Below are 20,631 nucleotides of genomic sequence, written 5' to 3' on the forward strand. Positions count from 1 at the left end.
ACCCTGCGGCTGCTGGGGGCTCGGTACGGGGCTGGTGTGCAACCGGGATGCGGTGCGGAGCTGATGGTGCGTGTGCAGGCAGGGGGGCGCTGGAGCAGGTGCACGTTTTGGGGAGTTGGTGCGGGGCTGGTGCAAAGTGTAGGGTTGATGGTGGTGCAAACTGGGGGGTGTTGGAGCTGGAGCACGGCTGGGGGTTTGGTGTGGGGCTGGTGTGCAGCCAGGGCCCGGTGCAAGGTGCAGAGGTGACGGTTGTTTGTGTGCTGGGGCCGGTGTGTGTGCACATTTTCCATGTATCGTGTAATCCAGAGGAGTGTGAGGCAGCTGAGCACCCAAGGGTCTCTGCTTCAGTGTTGCTGCTGCAGCTTTGAGCAGCCTTGAAATCTTAGTGTGTGCAAATCCGGGCTTTGGATGTTCTGCCTTTGGTTCCAGCAAACACAGCTGGATTGAGCAGGCTCCCATCCCTGATTAGCAAGAGGATATTTTTGTGTAGCTGGAGTTGGCTGGGGTGACGGTGCTCTTGGTGCTGGGCTGTGCACTGCCCTGAACACCAGCCCTTCCTCCAGACCCTCCTGCCTTTACCCGCAGCGCCGGTTCTTCCTTCCATCAGTAGGCGCGCAGGCTGCCAGGCTCACAGGTACGGTGGTGAGACACTTTCCAAATGGGAAATGGGACAGACCATGTGCAGGAGTGCTCTGAAGGAGCCTTGTGCATGGACCAACCTCCTCTCCTCCTAAACCGAAAACCTAAAGAGCTGCCTTTCAGAAGACCTGTCTCATCTACAAGAGAGGTCCTGAGGCCAAAGGAGTGTTTGTCCCCCGTGCTGGGGCTGGGGACAGAGTTGTTGATCTGTTCAGTAAATGCTGCACAACCTTGGGAACAAGTGTTACTGTCCTCGCTGTTGGGGCACCAGTTATTCTGCTGTAACGAGCCAATTGGCCCATTCCCCCAATTAGCCAAGTCTTTTTCTCCCTGCCCAAAGGAGACGTTGCTCCCACCTGGGCATTTCTCTGAGCTTGCACCTACCCAGGTCAGCCCCTGGAGACGTGCTCCTGATGGAAGACGTGAATAGACACTCCGTAGCCCCTGGCTGTGGTTGGATGTGATGCAAAGTCTTTGCCAAAAGTGAGCTTCTACTGAAATGTGTCTTCTGGGAGTGCTGCTGCCTGGGCAAAGCCAGACAGTCCTGGGGCTTAAGCAGTAAAAGTCAATCTTTGTCCACTTTCATGGGAGTCAGGAGCTGGTGCCTACAAATAAAAGGCTGAATGGCAGAACAGGACTGACATTTTTGGTGCAAAAATATTTCGGTCCTCTTTTTAGCCAATTTTGATTCTCTCTACCTGAATAGCTAATTCCTAATAACTCGCAGTGAGAACAGAAGATGAGAAAAGACCTTGTGTGGTCTTTGGCTCTGGAGAAGCAGGGTTTGGGCACTGCTGATGGAGCTTCTGCTCCATTGGTCCCGTCTGGAGGACATGAGCTGTAGTCGGTTCCTTTCGGTTCCTCAGGAACAGAGATCAGTGTTATCAGGAGTCAGACCTCTCAGTGACACTTTGTAACCCATCTCATTGAAAAATTTCCTATTTTTATTTCAGACGCATGACCATGTTTGCTTTGACCCACAAGTAGCTTAATTCTGAGGCTGCCCTGTGAAGCAGATCTTACTGAGCAGCGTCTGGAGTACCTGGAGCTGCTGTGTGCAGATGGGAGAGGGCTGAGAAAGGCAGCAGGAGCTGGGATGCAGCTCCGTCCGACTGGGTATATATTGTATAAATAAATGCATATGCAACAAGGGATCTGGGGAGCACAAGGCAGAATAAGCAAGTAAAGGAAACGACATGTGGTTGTTCCTGCTCTACTGGACACTTGGGAGTGAGGATTATAAAACAGGCTAAATCAAATCTTGCCCTCTAACTGGTGGAAGGGTTTGCTAGGTGTGTTACAGCTGTGGAGATACCTGCTCAGGAGTAGGGCTTGGAGGATCTGGGCTTGAGTGAGGGGCTTGCAAAGCTCTGCTGCTTGTGGATGGCATGATCTGGCCAGAAAATGGCTGAAGAAAGATGAGGCCTCGCAGAAAAGGCTCCAGCAGCTTTTCTTCTCAACCCTATGTGAAGAAAAATCCATGTGCAGTTAGAGTGAGCTGCTCCAGGGCAGGAGAGCCGTGGTGGGGAGCTGCATAATGCCCACGTGCCTTCACCAATTAGCGCATCCAACCCGCTGCCATAAGCTGGCTTGGTTACTTAACCATGGCAAGGTCTTGTGCTTGCAGAGGAAGCAGTTGGTGTTGGAACACATCCCTAATAAATGCTGAGGAAGCAACAGGCTCTGGTCCCTGGGGCAGCCCCTGGGAGGGAGCGGAGGTGGATGTGCCCAGGTGCAGCTTCTGGGCTGGGAGCTGGTGGCGGCTTAAGTGATATTTGGGCTTCTGCAGGCACTTCCCAGCGAATGGGACGGTGATACGGACGCTACAGTTGTGTGTTGCCTTTGTCCTGCTCTATGACCAGCTATGGGAGACAGCAGGACAGCAGCTGAGAGGAGGCAAAGGTGTCCTGCGTGGGGCTGTTGGACACAGCTGGGTTGACATCCCAGTTCTCTGTCAGCTTTGTGGCTGGAAGAGACCCTCAAGATCATTGAGTCCAACCATAACCACACTCTGGCACTACCCCATGTCCCTGAGAACCTTATCTCTGGTCTGTCCAACCCCTCTGGGGATGGTGACTCCACCACTGCCCTGGGCAGCCTGTTCCAATGCTTAACAACCCTTTCTGGGAAGAAATTGTTCCTAATGTCCAATCTAAACCTCCCCTGATGCAACCTGAGGCCATTTCTAGTGGGTGCTCCGTGCTGGTACCCAAATACTTGTGAAGATGAAGGTGCCACTTTTCCCAGCTCCTGGCTGCGTGGGGCTGTCACAGCTGGCACACAAGCGGCGGCCTTTGGGACAGAGTTGTTTGTGCCAGGCAAGTCAAACATGCACAGCCATGAATAATTCAGTGCTGGCTTGTCTAGTGCGGAGCAAGCCTCCAGCACATCAAAACAGCTCCGAAATCCTATGGGGAGGATCTGCAACGCTGAGCCAGAATAAAAAAAATACAGACATCCCGTGGCATGAACTTGATAATTCCTCACGCATGAGAGTTTCTGATCTAAATCTGGCTCAATTTCAGTTTGCATAACGCCTGGATCCACTGGAGAGCGCTGGCTGGAGCTGCCGCCCTCGGCGGGCCTGCCGTGGAGCTGAGGGTGGACGTGCTCAGCTGCAGCCGCTGAGCCGGAGGGTTGTCTCCTGACTTCTTAATTTTTTTTCTCCCTTCTTGCAGAACGTCAGGATTGACCCCAACAGCATCTCCTTCAGGATGTGGAAAGACATTCCCGTTCCTTTCTACCTGTCGGTGCACTTCTTCGAAGTGCTGAACCCCAAGGAGGTCCTTCAGGGCGCGAAGCCGGTGCTGAGTGAGCGCGGACCCTACGTTTACAGGTCAGGTGCCACTTGTGGTCTGGCTGTGTGTGAGCCCAACCACCATCGTGCCTGCCAGGCTTCTGGTTGACTCCTCCAGCAGGATTTTAAAGTGACCCAGTTGTTCTCTAGTTACTCTGGTCTTGCTAACGCTACAAGTAGGACCTTTGGCCACCGGGGTGGTAAGGCTGGTCTGTGCTTCGCCGAGTTGTGAAGCTCAGTCCCATGCTGGGACCTGTTGGGCACCCAGACCTGGGTTGATATGGTCCAAACACAGGCATGAGGGATGTTGGTGTGATGGTGGGAAACCTCCATCTTCAGGGTAGACCTGTTTCATCTTCACTGTGCATTTAAGAGTCCAATGCCAGAGCTGGAGTCACCTCAATACCAGACTTCATGAATTGGCCTAAGACCTCTTATCTAACATGAGACCCAGAATCTGCCTGACATTAATGCTCTGGTCACAAGAACTGGTACGGAGCACTAGAAGTTGCTCAGACCCACCTACAGCATTTGGCATGGCTGAAGATGGTGTTTGAAGCCCCAGGTGCTTCTCTAGACCTGAAAAATGAAGTGATGGTTGATGTTTGGGTGAGCATGTAAACTTATCCATAAATAGAGATATTCAACACATGTAGCGCCTACATACGTAGGCAAAGTTAGGTCAGCAGCCTAAGCAAGCTCATGTGGGAAGATTACTGGTTTAATCCAAAGCTGTTTGAGTAGCGCTGAAGGAAACCTGGCAGTATGTATATGTCCTTGTTTCCTCTGGGCTTGCCAGGTCACCCCACAAAACCACGTGGATTCTGTATGTTGTGATCCCGTCAGTCACTTGGCTTGGAGAAAAGGCCTCACTTACTGTAAATAAGAATAAACAAAGGGGGCAAAGCTTATTAGTGCTCTTGTGTTCCCGCTGAGCAAGATTAGTGCCCTTTCCTCATGTGGGCCATAGAAGAGAGGCTCCACAATAAAGGACCTTGTTTTTGCTGGTGGGTTGAGCTTCAGCTTCCTCGGGAGCTGTAACAGGCTCACAATGCTGGGGAAAACCTCATGCTGCTGTGGAGCATTGCAGCCCCATGAGACCTGTGGCACGGAGTGAAGGGGAGCAGTGCAGAGATGGCATGGCCCAAAACCTCGAGGAGCAGGAGAACCACAGTGTTCTGTGGAGGATCAAGCTGTCCTGAACCTGGGAGCCATCAGGGAGCGCTGGGGCAAACCAGTGTGGACTCACTGGTGGGGCTTGTGGTGTCTCGTTTGGTCTTCTCCTGTCCTGCAGCTTGTTTTGTTGTGCGGTTGGTGTAGATCAGCTTAGCTGGGTGTCTCTCTGACAGAACCGGGCTTTTCGTGGCTGTTGGCAAAGTGACAGAGACTATTTATACTTTTGTCTCAAACTTCTCATCAGCTGGGTTGCGAGTTGGGAAGAAACACTTGGTATCTGCATGTCGCTGCAGAATCCAGTGCATGGGGGAAGGTTCCCATCATCTCTCCCATCTCTTTGCAGAGAGTACAGGTATAAAACAAATATCACATTCCATGACAATGACACCGTCTCTTTCCTGGAGTACCGGAGACTCTTCTTCCAGCCAGACTTGTCCAAGGGTAGAGAAGAAGACTACATTGTTGTACCAAACATTATGTTGATGGTAAGAACTTGCTCCCTAAATTGATAGCAACTTCTGAGCTTGCAGGGAGGGCATTGATGCCAAATGCTGACTCAGGTTTACTTTCTTGTGGGCCTTAAGGCTAATCAAACAACCAAGTGGTTAAGCTTGTAAAATGCAGTTTTCTGCTTTCTGGGTGTTGGTTGTTGTGTTGGGCTGTTGCCCTTCCAAACACAGAGCATGGAGAGGGGCTGGCAAAGCATCTGGGCTCGAATCTGCAACCTCATTTGAGTGTCTTCCAGGTGAAATGAAGGCTTGTGAGCCCTCAGCTGCTTTGTTCCCTAACTGGAGATAAACGATGAACCTCAGTTTGTCCAAAGGATTTCTCTAGGGCTATTGATTGGTGCAGGAGAAGGACCTTGGTGAACACCAAAGATGCATTGCTTATCTTTGGTAAAGATGGTGCTCTTATCTCAAAGGTTTGTTTTCTTCCCAGGGAGCCGCTGTAATGATGGAAAACCTGCCAAACTTTGTGAAGGTTATACTAAGTGGAGCCTTGGCTGGCCTGAGACAGGAGGCGTTCATGAATCGGACGGTGGGAGAGATCATGTGGGGATATGACGACCCTCTTGTAGACACAATCAATGTGATTGTCCCTGGCCTTATCCCTTTCAAGGGGAAATTTGGCTTATTTATAGATGTGAGTAAACTGTTGGTTGTTGTGATTTTAGTGTTCCCAATGTTTGTTTTGTGGATAGCCCAGATGCTCAATCCCCCCACAAACTGTTTGGAGCAACCATGTGTGGTTGTGTGAGGCTGCCTTAATTCTCTCCTCAAGCAGAAACGCATGCATTGGAAGCTGTCGCTGGCAGCTGGAATGTTAAAATGCAGGAGCTTATAGTATGTGAAGTACCCCTAGAGCTGATGAAGCATGCAAAGTCATTAACATGTTGCAGTCTTGCAGTGTATAGTGGATTAAAAATGGGTTTCCTCTCTCTGCAGTTCAACAGCTCCAGTTCAGGACTGTTCACAGTGAACACGGGCATGAAGAACATCAGCAGAGTTCACATGGTGGATACGTGGAATGGACTGAAGATGGTAAGTGTTGGGCAGCAAACCGTAAATACAGGGGCAATGCTTGATCTAAAGCAAGATAAACTGAAAGCTCTTGGTGCTGTTGAATCTCTGGGTGATAGGTTTGAAGGCAAATTTGTATGGGACTTCAACTGCTGCAGCTTCTGTTCTAGCGAATTGCTAGAAGGCAGCTGTGTGAGAAGAGGCTTGTCATGAAGGTTTAAGTTCAGCTCATTGGTGTCACTTGGACTCCCTTGAATCACTGTTGGAGCTGGTTGCTTCTGATGGTTCAAGTCCCAGGCTCCTGTGGCCAGTGTTTAAGGCATTATTTTAAATACCCCTGTTAAAGGTGTGCTTATTCTTCCCTTGTGAAGTTCCAGTCCTAACTAAACTCAACTGCATCTACAGATCAACCACTGTGGGAGCACTTGGGACAGGTGAACCTTGTCCTGTTTTTTTCCATTAACTGGGCAGATGTTTGAATGGGAAAGATCTAGGAAGCTCTTGGAAGCCAACTCTCCAGCAAGCTCATCCTTCTCAGCTCTTCTCTCCGCATCTGTCCCGTAGGTGAACTACTGGCGGAGCAACGAGTGCAACATGATCAACGGGACGGCAGGGGAGATGTGGCCACCGTTCATGTCCCCGACATCGCTGGAGTTCTACAGCCCTGATGCCTGCAGGTGAGGCCACAGCTGCCAGCTCGTCCCTGTGCAGGCGGCAGGAGATGCGACGCTCATCCTGTGTGCACACAGTCCCTGTGTGGTGACACAGAGGGCTCAGGACTCGGTTCTGTAGTTAAAGTTCAGCTGCAGTTCTGTGCTGCAGCATCTGAGCTTTGCGAACAGTGTAGCTGTCTAATTAGCAGCATCTTGCGGTGTTCGTAAATACCTTCCAGAGCACTGAAGAAGTCTAGCTTGCCTGTGTTCAATCAGTAGAAAGTAACCACTCTGGAGAAGATGTGGGAGATGAGAGGGAGAAGTGAGAGTTGTTATAAGGAAATGCAGCTGTTACTATTTGTGGAACCATTTCAGCTGACTAAATCCTTGCAGAAATGATGTTGGAGGGGCTTATGCCACCATTTCCAGACTGCTACTTTTTTTTGCTGCCTAGTTCAAGCATTACTGTGTATTTCTGTCCTGTATGAGACACTCTGACCTTAGCTGGTCACACAGGGGTTGGAGTGTCCTGCAGAGTCCCCTGTGTGGAAACTCGAGGGGAGGGGAGGCCAGGAGGCAGGCAGTGACACAAAACCCTGTCCCCAGCTTAGAGAAGATAATGTTAATTCAGGCTTTGTAGATAGTGCTGCAAAACAAGCAAGTGCTCATGTTGAACAGAGAACAATGACCTCTTCGTCAGAACAAGTGAAGTCAGCTGAGCCACGTATTAGTGCAGGAATTCCTCTACGCAAGGGACATCAGCAAATACCAAAATGACTCGGAGCCAAGGACTTAAAGGGAAGTTTAGTAGTAATCGAAGCTTAAATACACATACCCGTTTCTGTAAAACTACAGGAATCTTCTAGGGAACAAAGCATGTTTCCAGGCAAGGCATAAGGAAAGCAAGCTTGGTTTTGTGTTTGTGCAGGAGATTCCAGATGGACAGTGCTGAGGGAATGGGTTCTGCCTTGGCACCAGGCAGCACTGTCTCTTCTCCCCAAATTTCTGAGCACCTCTGCTAGCCGGGCTGGCTAGGAGGGACTCTCAAACACCAGCTGGTAGGCTGAGAGCCTATCTGCATTGCTGCAGGGCATATCCCCTGCTCTGTTTGCACGTTAAGTTTGGCTAATGCTGAGATGCAAGTACCTGTGTGCAAGGTAGGCAAGACTTGATCCTGCCGATGTGCTGCAGCAGCCTCTGCCTCCTTGCTGGAAGGTGAGCACAGCCAAGGCGTGCATGTAGCTGTTGAACGTGCCCTGAATGCCCCGTCCTTGGTCCTGGGGTCAGAAGGTGGCTGCAGGGATAAGCATCCCCCTGGCCTGCCCAGGCTGTGTGCACCCCTGCAAGTCTCGCTCGAGTGGGAGGGCAGCAAACTTCCCTCCTGGAACCTGCCATCTATCCTGCCCAGCTGGTAGAAATAATGCAGCATAACATCACTAGCACTGCTGTATCAAGAAAAAATTCCTGCTGAATAATGTAGTAAACTTTTCCACTTTCCTGACAACTGATACGCTGGAGTTGTGCTGCAAAAGATATTGAGCCAGTGTCCATTCCCTGTGACAAACCACCTCGGAGCCAAGGCTTGCACAAAGCGAGTATTATATCTCAGAGAGTGGCCCTGGGGATTACTAGTTGCCTTTAAACAAATCTCATCTGGATACTGCAAACAGACTTATAAGCCTGTGGTTTCTCTCTCAAACTAGTCCTGACCAACCCTTTATCTCTGCTTAAAATATAGAAAGCAAATGGCTTAAATGTTCATTCCCCATCCAAAGCAGTGCTTTGAGTGTTTATCTTGATCTCAAAGTCTAAGTTACATTGCAACTGCATCTTATCCAGCCAAGATAAGAGGCTGGGCTGGGAACCTGTTGGCTAATCCTGATCCTTCTCCACTGAACCCTTCCAGATCCATGACGCTGGTGTACGAGCAGTCCGGGAAGTTCCAGGGTCTGCCCACCTATCGCTTCGTGGCACCCAAAACCCTCTTTGCCAATGGCACAGAGTATCCACCCAACGAGGGCTTCTGCCCCTGCATGCAGTCCGGCATCCTGAACGTCAGTTCCTGCAGGCACGGTGAGTCCTTTCCTCCCCTTTTCCCCCGTCATGCCAATATTAACCTGTGGGGATGTGATATGAGGTTGGGTGGCTGCAAAATGGGCTCTGCTGTCTGCTGGAGGGCTAATAGGTAGCTCTGGGGTCTGGGTGTACAGCATTTTACTTGCATTCCCACAGGCATCTCAGTAAAGAGGGAAAATCCATGTGCCTGAAGCCCCCGTGGTCCATAGCCCTGTGACAGTGTGGTGTTTGTGGGGATGGCCAAGGATCCGGTGGGAGCGTTACGTCCCCCTGGGATGAGAAGGGAGCAAGGGCAGGAAGGGGCAGGCCTGCCAAATTAAATGTTAGCTTTGGACACTAAGTGCAGGCTGCACAGGAGTGAGAATTCAGACTTAATGTCCTAACCTGTGTCTGGGTACAGCGAGTTATGACGGCGTTGTGTGGTGCACGGGGGAAGAGGGAGGCTTAAATACCAGGTCTGAACCCTCCCAGAGCAATGGAGCAAGGGTTGGGGAAGGAACTTTCTGGTAGGGAGGAGAAAATTATAAAAGCCCGTTCAAAATGAGGGCTGCAATGGCTTAAAAACCTCAACAAAACAAGTCGCAGGTGGTTTTGGGTGAGCTCAAGGTGTCTTTGTTCTCATCCAGATGCACCGATGTTCATTTCCCATCCTCACTTCTACAACGCCGACCCAAGCCTGCTGGACGCTGTGGAAGGGCTGCAACCCAGCAAGGACAAGCATGGGCTCTTCCTTGACATCCACCCAGTGAGTCTGGAGCCCACCGGGGTCCTCACCCCACCGAGGGGTCTCAGCCCGGGCTGAGGAGGGGACCCGGCCACCAGCTCCCTGGTGGCTTTGCTCGCGTGGCACTCATTGGAGCAGATTCCATAGTGCAAAGACTGGCAAGGACATGTGCAGATAAAAATGTCAAAGCCATAAACTAATAGAATAATTAGCCTGCCTTCTAGAGAATTGCAGAGCTAATGATAAGCGTAATTGTTTCGATAAGCACAGTCAAGTTCTTTTCCCCTGACTCAGGTCTATAACACCAGGAGGTATATCCAGAAGCAGCCCAGTTACGCCCCAGATCTGCAAATGTGTATTGCCATGAGAGATGACTGGCAAAGTCTGAAGACCATGATGTAGCTGAAGCCATCACCACCATTTTTGGACTGGCTTCTTCCAATCTCTTAGCCTACCCACCTAACCGGCGGCTTTTGCGCCGCTCTGCTGCTGTGTTACATCTCTCGCATCTACAGCATAAGGGTGAATTCACCCCTCCAGTGGTGATGAGATGGGGTGTCCTGAGCCATCACTGTCCCAGCTGCTAGTGGGGAGGGGACTTTAGGATCTTCCGCCTATAGCGTGTATTGCAGGTGGTCAGATTTTCCAAGTGTTTGGTGATGTTTGCTGAAGCAAGAAACGAATTCCCCTTTTGAGGTGAGGTAAGATGTGCTTGTTATCTAGGCATTGGGTTCTCTCTGCTTTACTTATCGCAGTTATGGAAAATCTAATTAAGTTTATTACAGTATCAAACATCTACTGATAACAGTACAGTTAACTATACTCTTATCTAGCTGCAGCCTGTTGAGTATAAACAGGGTCAATCCAACAAAACTCTGCCCTTAAAAGCGTGTTGCAAAACTGCAGTGTCAGGGGAAACTAGTGTCTTAATGAGTGTCAACGAGACCAACTTTAAAGTGTGTTGTTTTCATGGTCTTAGGGTGTTGCTGAACAGTGGTATCTGTTGGTTTCTATTTCTGAGACGTGTTTCGTACTTTGCTGTCTGCATGAGTCGTTTGCATCGATGCGTTTCCATCTTGCTGCTGGTAGGATGAACAACAGAAGAGGCTTATCAGGCCTTGAAAACCGCTCAAGTTTGTATTAAAACACCCTGCCTAGGGAGCACCCAGAGTAGTCGTGATGGGAAGCAAAGGGTTGCTCTTCTGCGAAGCTCTCCAGCCAAATGTTGGCTTTACTGATGAACTGTTTGGTCTCTTCCTATGCAGATGACGGGCATCCCCATGAATTGTTCCATCAAGCTCCAGCTGAACCTGTACATAAAGCAGGTGGTGGGTATCGTGTAAGTACTCACCTTTTAGAGATGTCCATCTCCCTTCCTTGAGCAGGGTGTACTGCTGATGCTGGGGTCACTGCAGGATTTACTAATTTACCCGCCCCAAAGATGAAGCAGCTTTAACGTTACCAGTTGTCGTGGTTTCAGCGGCCAGCTGGCTCGTGTGGTGAAATGTCAGCTATTCGGGTGACCTGCAGCCGCTGTCCTTTAGCAGTGCGGTGTGTGGCTGCCCCTTCGCTCGGCTCCTGCAGCGTTCTTGCCGCTGACCAGACAGCCGATGCATGGGCCGTTCCTCCTGGTGAACAAACCGCGTATGCCTGCAGGGTTACTGGTTGAAGCCTGTGTCCAAAATGATACTTTCAGCTTTGGGGTGCTACCCACTGCTGTTGTCAGGGGGTTAAGCACCGATGGAAGCGTAAGCTCCGCTCTTCCATGAAAGGCCCAGGTTGGAGCTGATCCCTGGAGTGGGGAGCAGCTCAGTGAAACAGCAGGAGTTTTGCACTGGTTTCTTGGCCATTATCGGTCTGTCAGACCTGTCCCTTTAGGAGGAATTATGGCACTAATTGTGGCGTGATCAACCAGAAATCTAAGTGTGTATTTGTGTGTTTGTTTTTTTTTTTTCCTTCCCCCTTAGACAAACAGGGAGGATTAAGCCGGTGGTCCTGCCACTGCTGTGGTTTGGAGAGGTGAGCTGCCTGCCTTGACCTGACTCCACAGGGCCTCTCCTGTGGAGGGGGAATGGCTTCCCCATCACTCAGCACTGAGGAAACTCCACTTTGGATAAAGCCTTAAGCCAGCTAGACTAATTAAGCCCCAACAGAAGGCTTTGTAATACTTGGCTGTGTCATTAATCCCTCTGAGCTGAACAAACCCTGCACTATACTTGGTAAACCCCTGGTTCTGTTCTAGATGTGGGGTCAAATAGGGCCCAGAAGGGAGCTCCAGCATCCCTGTGCTGATGTGGGCTGGGGAGGGCGTTCTGCAGCTGTGTGCATGCCCAGCTGACTCCAGCTACTTAGTAAAAGCTTCTAGCCTGACTGAAGCTGGCCTGAATTCCCTAATCTGCGCTGGGAGGTGGTGAGACAGGAGTTCCCCAGCTGGTCTGTCTTGGCCCTGGATGGGAGGGGAACACCACTGACAATTTTGCTTTTTTGAGCAGAGCGGACACATCGAAGGCTCCGTCCTGAGGCAGTTTTACACCAACCTGGTGCTGATCCCATCCGTGCTGGAATACCTGCAGTATATCTTCCTTGGGCTGAGTGTCCCACTCATTATCTCAGCAGTTGTACTGGCAATGAGTCAGGTAAGAACTTGCAGATGGCTAATGGGAAATGCTGTTGGCTGAATCAGACTTAATCAGATGATGTAGATTGGGCTGAAAATCTAATATGCCTGAGGAAACATTGGCTGATGCCACAAACAACGTCCTAATGATGCCAGCACATGGCAGCAGGGCTTTCTTGGCCACCAAGATATTGGGCTGCAAGTATGAAAGCATTTCTGGCCATCTCAGTGCACAAGTGATGGAGGTGTTCCTGAGCTCATCCAGCTCATGAAAGAACAAGCTCAGCTCATCAGCCCAGCCTCCAGAGAAAGCAGCAGGTCTGTGCCATTGCACAAATCTCTGCAGAGTCCCAGTGGTTTCTAATCTGAACAGAGCCTTCTTGACGGGATGTAGCTACTCGAGCGTAGCTTGTTCACAAAGGAAATGCAGTCGCTGTGCTCTTGCAGAAGGGACACTGACACTGTAGCTGCTTCTCAACCCAGACCAGCCCCTGCCTTTCCCTGGAAACTCACTTATTTCCTTGAAAACTATTCCAAATAGCACTGGAAGTTAAACCCTTTGGGTTTACTGGCAAGTGAGGACCTTTGAAGCCCGCAGGGAGCTGTCAGCAGGGCAGAAGTTGGCCCGCGATGGGCAGTGAGGGTGCCCAGTTGGTGCACGAGTCTGGTCTGAGCTGGAAGGACAATGTAAAACAGCTAAAATGCCTGATGGAGATCTGTAACTTCAGCTCCAAAACATTCATCTGATAACACTAAGCTCTCTAAAAGCTTTAGCTCTTGAAGCAGAGATCTAGCTCCCTAACCTATAGCAAAGCAAGCTTATTTAGCTGTGTGCTATAGTAAGGCGGCTTGAGCTGGACCTAAAGCTACAGAAGTGAAGAGGCTTCTTCTGGGGATAAAAGGCAATGTTTAGGATGAGAGTGGGCTTAGGGGAGAGCATGTGCAAGGGGCTGCTTTTGTGAAGCCTTCTGTAGCTGCCCTTATGGAAACACTAACGCAAACCCACTTTAAATAGCACCAGGGTTCTCAGAGTATCACGTAATGGGATTTTAACCAAGCCTACAACTGCTTAATTGACTTAAACGCATGATCCAAAATCCCGTTGTTCCTCCACCCCCTCCCCTGGAGGGTCTGAGTGGTGCTGGGCCGAGGGCTCAGCGTTAAACCCTCCCGGGTTGGTCAGGCTTTGTGTGCTGAGCCCCCCCTGCCTCGGCAAATGCAAGCGGTTGCTGGCAAACAGACTTCACTCTGTGCATCTGAAAAATGTCTGCGTTTGCTGGACAGCGATTTCTAAGACCTTGTGCAGCCCTGGGCTGGCGTTTCCTCAGCCTGCTTTGCGCAAATCGTAATTCCTGGTATCAAAGAGCCTTAGCTGTGCCAGAAACTGTCAGAAAGAAAAGCTGGATTTTAAATTCCCTCAAGTCAACTGGATATCTGCTTATAAAATATCCCGAACCCAGGCGTAAGCCAGCTGTATCTGGGTGCTCAGCCAAAAGTGTCATGAAGTGCTAAAACTAAAAATCAGCTGCGGGAAGTGCCTGGCTACCTGGAATGTGATTAAAAAGCCTCAATTACCCTATAAATTTTCAAGGAAGCTTTGCAGCAACATGTGAAAGTCTCTGCCTAATGAACAGATAAGAGCTTGTAAATGGGAAGACAGCAATTTGCAGCCAAAGGTGTGTTCCTCATTTGATTGAAGTGTTGCTGATCCAGCAATGATTGCTTAATCATGCACATCTCCCTCTTGAAGTCACGGGTTATGTCATGGGGAGTGCTGAGAGGGATCATTGTCCCCCCCTTCACGTGTCCATCTGCCAGTGTGAAGGTCTCACTAAACCCAACTCCTTCTTGGCGTATCTTGGGTGCCTCTGGCTTCAGGAGGGAGCAGCGTGCTCTAAACCCAGTCCAGATGAGATGCTGCGAAAGACTTAAATCTTAGTCTAGCTTATAGTGGAGCCAGTTTGAAATGCGTCTGTTGGACCTGCAGTTCTAAAAAATGAATAAATCTGTACAGGAATAGAAAAAAGTGCCCAGGTGCAGCACTGTAGCTCTCCTCTGCTAACATGGCCTAAAGCCTGGGTGGTGATGCATTTAAGAGGCAAACAGACCATTTTAAAACTGGCTTGACATTGACCAAAATCTTAAATAGGACTTAGTTTAACCTAAATTTTGAAATCTTCATTAGTAACTAGATTCTAGTTAAGCAGTGATTTTTAAAATCTCCTAAAATTGGAACCCCTATGGAATTCATGTCCAAGTTCACCATAAACGAGCCTGATTGTCTTCTAGGAAAAATGCTCTCTATTTGGGAGTAGCAATAAAAAGAACTCAGACAGTAATAAGGCCAACCAGGCCACCTCTGCCAAAAAGCTGCCTCCAGTTAAGGGGACGGTGTTGTGGGAAGCAAGACTGTAGGTGGGTACCCAGCCAAGGTAACATGCTTTTCTCTCATCCTGATCTGATTCAACTTCGCTTAAAACCAATCAAATGGAAATGTTTATTGCCCACAGGTACCAGACATGCCCTCTTGGCGAGTGTTGATGTAATGATGTTATCTCATGGCTTTATTCAGGGCAATTTATATGTCTTAATACTCACACTTAACCAGGCTGCAAGCGCGCACTTTTATTGTTTCTCCTGGAGTACCTGGTCTGCAGCCCTAATGATATCAGTGGGGATCAGGGTGAAAAGTAGGACTGGTGCGAGGAAATGCTTTTCTTGCCTATTTCCCTCCCTTTCCATGTGTTTACGATCCAGAGGTAAGTTTTGGAATGGGTAAAAACTCATGGCGGTAACAGGTAATCAGCTGGTGGGTGTCACTCCCCTCCTGTATGCAGGGAGCCCCAGTGGAAAAGCTTTCAAGAGGGAATTTGTGATGTATAAAATATCTGGGTTTGTATTACAGGGTCACAATCACTGAATCGCTGAGGTTGGAAGGGATCTCTGGAGGTCATCTAGTCCATGCCTCATGATGCCCAAGCAGGGCTGGTTGCCCAGGACCATGTCCAGATGTCTCTTAATATCTCCAGGAATGGAGATTCCCCAACTTCTCTGGGCAACCTGTTCCAATTTTTACAGCTTTCACAGTATGAAAAAAGTGCTTCCTAATGTTCAGATGGAACCTCCTGTGTTTGTGCCTGTTGGCTCTTGTCCTGTCCCCGGACACCACTGAGAAGAGCTTGGCTTTGTACTTACACCCTCCTTTCAGATACTTGGACACATTGCTATGATCCCTCTTCTGTTCTCTGGGCTTTCTTGGGCTTTGGTCGCATGAGAGGTGCTGCAGTCCCTTAATCATTTTAGTGCCCCTTTGCTGGCCTCCTGATGCAGCCCAGGATGCAGTTAGCTGCATTTGCTTCACAGGCATGCTGCTCGCTGGTGTCCAACTTGGTGTCCATCAAGACCTTCAGGTCCTTTTCTGCCAAGCTGCTTAGGAACTGGGTGGCCCCTAACATGTACTGGTGCATGGGGTTGTTCTTCCCCAGGTGCAAAACTCTGCACACAGCCTCTTGTGGAACCTCATGAGGTTCCTGCCAGCCTGTTGCTCCAGCCCATTGAGGTCCCTCTGGAGGGCAGCATGGCCCTCTGGTGTATCAGCCACTCCTCACAGTTTTGTGTCTTCCGCAAACTTGCAGATTGTTAATAAAGATATTAAACAGGGTTGAACCAAGTATTGACCCCTCATGCACGATGCCAGTTACTGGCCTCCAACTAGATGTGATGCTGCTTCTCATGACCCTCTTGGCTTGACTGTTCAGCAAGTTTTCAATCCAACACGCTGTCTGCTCATCCAGCCCACACTTCATAGCTTTTCTATGAGGATCTTATGGAAGACGGTGTTGAAAGCCTTACTAAAGTTCAGGTAGACACCATCCAGTTCTCTCCTCATCTACCAAGCCAGCCATTTAATCATAGAAGTTTATCAGGTTGGTCAAGTGTGATTTTTCACCTTGGTGGAGTCATGGTGACTACTCCTGATGACTTTTCTTGTTGTTCATGTGCCTACAAATGGTTCCTAAGGATTAGTTACTCAGTCACCTTCACAGAGGTTGAAGGGAGGCCAACTGTTCTGCAGTTCCCTGGGTCCTCCTTTGTGAACGTCTTAGAGGCAGGTGTGGCACTTGCTTTACTCCAGTATTTGGGCACCTCTCCCCATTGCCAGGATTATGCCAAGATTAAGGAGAGTGGCATAGAAATGTGTTGTGGTTTAGCCCGGCAGGCAGCTCAACACCACACAGCCATTCACTCACTCCCCTGCAGTGGGATGAGGGAAACAATTAGAAAAAAGGTAAAACTCGTGAGCTGAGATAAAGACAGCTTAGCAGGACAGAAAAGGAAGCTATAATAACAATAAGTAATAAAAGAATATACAAGGCAAATGATGCACAATGCAATTGCTCACCACTTGCTGCCCAACCAGTCCCTGGGCAGTGCCCACCAGCCCTTGGCCAACTCCCTTCAGTTTTGTACACTAAGCATGACATCATATGGTATGGAATATCCCTCAGGTCAGTTGGGGTCAGCTGTCCTGGCTGTGTCCCCTCCAACCTTTTGTGCACCCCCAGCCTCCTCATTGGCAGGGCACGATGAGAAACTGAGGGGTCCTTGGCTTAGTGTCAGCCCTGCTCATCAACAGCTGTTATCAGCATGTTATCAACGTTGTTCCCATCCTAAATCCAAACCACAGCAATATACTAGCTACTAGGAGAAACACTAACCCTATCCCAGCCAAAACCAGGACAAAATGATATCAGCCAGCTCCCTCAGCACTCATGGGTGCATCCCATTGGGGTCCATGGATTTATGGATATCTAGTTTGCTTGGGTGTTCTCTTACCTCATCCTCTTCCAAAAAGGGTCTGTCTTCCTTGCTCTGGACTTTCTTCCTGATCTCTGGCATCCTCTTCCTCATTCAGCAGCAGACCCATGTGTCACCTAGTCTTTCTTTTGTCACCTGTGTACTTACAGAAGTCATTCTTGTTGTCTCTGATGTCCCTGCCCAGGTTCAATTCCAGTTGGGCTTCAGCTTTCCTAACCGCATGCTGGAATATGGCCTCTGTATTCCTGCCAGGTTACCTGTTCCTCCATCTACCTTCTCTATGCTTCCTTTTTGCATCTGAGTTTGGCAAGGGCCTGCTGGCATTTTTGCATTACCTGGGATGCTTGCTGGGATGCCCCCCTCTTGAGCTTGGAGGAGGTAATCTTTGAATGCCACAGTCATCTCTTTTTGCCATGACTGTCTCCCTCCACCTGGGCTCTGCAGTCACACTTGGTGCTTTCCAGGTGGCCCTCGTGGTATCATTGGTGCCCACGCAGAGACAGCAATGGGTAACAGTCAAAGGGTTGGACAAGCCTCGCAGTCCCTCCACAACACCCCAGATCCAGGTCCCCAGCAAGCAGCAAATGTCTCTAGATGACAGGTCAGGTGGACAGATGGGTGTCTCTGTTGCATGATTTAGGGTTAGAGAGCCCACATGAGCTGCTTGAATGCATATTTGCTCCTCTTTGTCTTTGAGGGTGGTCAAACTATTGTGTAGTCATAAGCCTTTAGGTGAAGCAGGAGCCTTCTCTTGGTGCCAGAAGGCACCAGCTTCCATCCTTCACTTTCCTCTGGGTTGCACTTAACTTTATACTGGGGATGGGTCTGCTGCAGCTGGAGTTGGGGGACTTCAAGCTGTTGTGTCCCTGAGGAGACCCTGTCCATCTCCCTTCCAGTCTTCTCTGATGCTGTGCAGCAGGCTGACTTTGTCCACTTGGTGACACAGCTTTTCAGCCTGGGCATTCGGGGCGCGTTAGAAGCATCAGTAGGCAGGACAGGAAATAACTTTGTTTTGTTAGGGGAGGAGATAAACAAATCTTTGGTTTAAGAAGACTTCAGAAAAGGGTCCTTGGCCACGTGAAAGACCAAGAGGTTTGGGCCACACGTGTCCCAAGTGGGGATGTGGTGACACCTGCGCACTGTGATGTGTGACCACGGTGCCACCGCCGAGTGCATGGCTGTAACGGCTGTCCTCTCCTCTTCAGAGAACCGCCACCAAGAGGAGCCCAAGCCACCCCACCACACCGAGCGAACCGCCCCCCTCCTCCGAGACAACACCGCTGCTGCACGACACCAGCACGCTGAGCCCGGACGACGATGACGCCTGAGCCACCAGCCGCGGCACGCTTCCCGCTGGGACACCGCCCTGCTGGGGACGAGACCTGCTCTGCATCCCCACAGGTCTCCGGAAGGTGAAGTCATCCTGGGCAGCTCAGCAGAGACCCTGCACACCACGACAAAGCCATGGGCCAGCACTCCTGCACCGGGGCACCGGAGACCCCCTCCAGGCACCCAAAACACAGTGTTCTAGAGCCCTTGTCCCCAAGGGGCCAGCCTTTGCCTCTGTCCCTGTGGGCCAGCGAGAATGAAGACGGTTGCTGGCTGATCCGAGAAGTTATTTTGCAATTTAAAACTGCCTGTTGCTGGGAATAAAAGGCACTTTAACAGGAGCCTTCAAAATAAATGAGGTTTGTATATGGAGCACTGATGGGATTTAGTGATCTTTTTAAAAGCCGCTGTTCGTCTCACACGAATGGGGCTTGCTCTCCTGAAGCCACTTATGGTTTTATTACCACTTGATGTGACTGGACTACACCGCAAATCAATTCTGGGCGCTGTCACGTCTGTGATGGCGCTTCCCAGGGTAACCCGAAGCCTGCCTGGGGTTGCTCCAGCCTTTGCATGTGTTGGAGGGGACAGTGGTGACTTTTAAAAACCCAACTCTGTGCCATGACCTTGCATTACAGTGCTTCGCCTCTCCTCGCTTTAGGTGACTGCACGAGATGAGCCGTGCCAAAAATCTCGCTGGTACATCTGACCTGTCACTCAGCTCCTGACAGTTGTCCCGCTCGGCCATCCAGGGTCAGCTCTTCTGGCTGTGGGTGCTGGGAGGCCATTGTGTCACTCTGGCCGTGCCACCTGCACATGAGATGGGAACACACAGGAGATTGAGCCTGTTCTTGAGCATTAACAAAGATACTTGTGCTTTGGAGATGGAGGAAGCTATGTGCAATCACGAAAGTAATGGCAGCCTTAGTAGGTTTTGATTAAAATATTGCAGATTTCCGAAATGATGTCCTGGGGCTGGATGTTAACTGGGGGTGGGTGGGCCGGGGTCACTTTTTAATGAGAAAGAAGCCCGAAGCCCAGGGATTTTCTTGGCTACCTACCTATCAGTGATTGTCTACCACACCTGCCTTTCTTGCTTCCAACCAGAAGCCGGGGTGGCCCTTGAGAAAACCAAAGGGGCCAGTGCTGATGCCTTTGGCAAGGACAAAACAGAGTGTGTATGGATCTCTGGGCCTCTTGGACCAAAGGATTTGTTGCGCTGTGTGCGGCATAGATGCTGTTGTGGTCTGGAAGCCTTTGCAGTTGTCGAGGACAGCCCTGTGACCTTCCAGTGGGGTCAGCAATGCTTTTCTCTTACACCTCTGTCCCTCCTACTGGGCTGGAAGAGCCCAGGAGCTCCAACCAACACCAGCAGCTACTGTGCTGGTCGGTTCCTTTCGTGTTCCTAGTCCTGCAGCTGGGATTAGTCTGTTTTATCATGGGAACAGTTGTGATCCAGCCCAGGCCGCGAAGGGGAGCAGCCAGCATAGAACCTGGTCCATAGGCTGGATGCCCAAAGCGCGTCCCACAGTGAGGACGGGGTGAGCCAAGTCCCACCCTGTGGCCAGGACTGCTGGATTATTTCTGTGGCACAAGTCCTTGCTGAGGCCAATGCTTAAACTACCACTGTCAGCTCTCTCTGGCCTTGAATCCAAAATTGTCCCCCTGCAACAGCGCTCACAACCAACAGCCACAGCAAGTGACAATGGGGACAGGGCAGAGGCACTGGCTCAGGTGCAGTAGGACACTCGACCTGTCACCTCACATCAGTAAGACCCAGCGGCGTTTGGCAAAACTAATGGTAGATCAGCAATACCCACCCTTGGGCTCACCCGCTTGAGGCTTTAATGATGTTCTGGTGCTAATTGCTGTTGTTCAGGTGAAAACGAATAAAATATTAGAATGGTGGTCCTAAGGCGAGTGTGTGTGTCTTTTGTGTGTGTGTCTGGAGGAAAATCTGGTGCAAGAGCTCTTGTTTTCAACACAGATCGGCGTGTTGCAGTAAATGTTTGGGTTGGGGGGGGTGTCAGGTGGGGTGCGCTGCTGCGGCACGGCCGCAGGGGGGCGCTGTGGGGCCGCGGGAGGCCCCGAACGGGGGGACCCGAATTGGGGGGGCGATTCTGCTGAGCCCTCCTTACCCTGGGGAAGCGTGAGCGGCCTTCAGCGGTAAACGGGATGCCCATGTGCATATAGAATCCATGCACTAAGCTCAGGGCACTTTGCAAACCCCACTCTGCCCCCCCTGCTGTGAACATGGGGAAACTGAGGCAGGGATCACAGAA

General features: G+C 50.3%; 1 protein-coding gene across 1 annotated transcript in view; it reads left to right on the forward strand.

The window, feature by feature from the left end:
- The window catches only part of SCARB1 (scavenger receptor class B member 1), a 20,500-nt gene extending 236 nt beyond the window's left edge, over positions 1-20,264 (forward strand). Inside the window, exons 2-12 of the mRNA XM_065851701.2 lie at positions 3,318-3,475; positions 4,956-5,097; positions 5,552-5,755; positions 6,058-6,153; positions 6,697-6,809; positions 8,692-8,858; positions 9,488-9,606; positions 10,851-10,924; positions 11,553-11,604; positions 12,078-12,221; positions 18,226-20,264. Of these exons, the coding sequence (XP_065707773.1) occupies positions 3,318-3,475; positions 4,956-5,097; positions 5,552-5,755; positions 6,058-6,153; positions 6,697-6,809; positions 8,692-8,858; positions 9,488-9,606; positions 10,851-10,924; positions 11,553-11,604; positions 12,078-12,221; positions 18,226-18,348 (1,392 nt within the window). The 3' untranslated portion in view covers positions 18,349-20,264. The remainder of the gene's footprint in view (positions 1-3,317; positions 3,476-4,955; positions 5,098-5,551; positions 5,756-6,057; positions 6,154-6,696; positions 6,810-8,691; positions 8,859-9,487; positions 9,607-10,850; positions 10,925-11,552; positions 11,605-12,077; positions 12,222-18,225) is intronic.
- Positions 20,265-20,631: the final 367 nt, after the last annotated feature.

The sequence above is a fragment of the Patagioenas fasciata genome, chromosome 17 (genome assembly GCF_037038585.1).
Source record: "Patagioenas fasciata isolate bPatFas1 chromosome 17, bPatFas1.hap1, whole genome shotgun sequence".
Classification (NCBI taxonomy): domain Eukaryota; kingdom Metazoa; phylum Chordata; class Aves; order Columbiformes; family Columbidae; genus Patagioenas; species Patagioenas fasciata.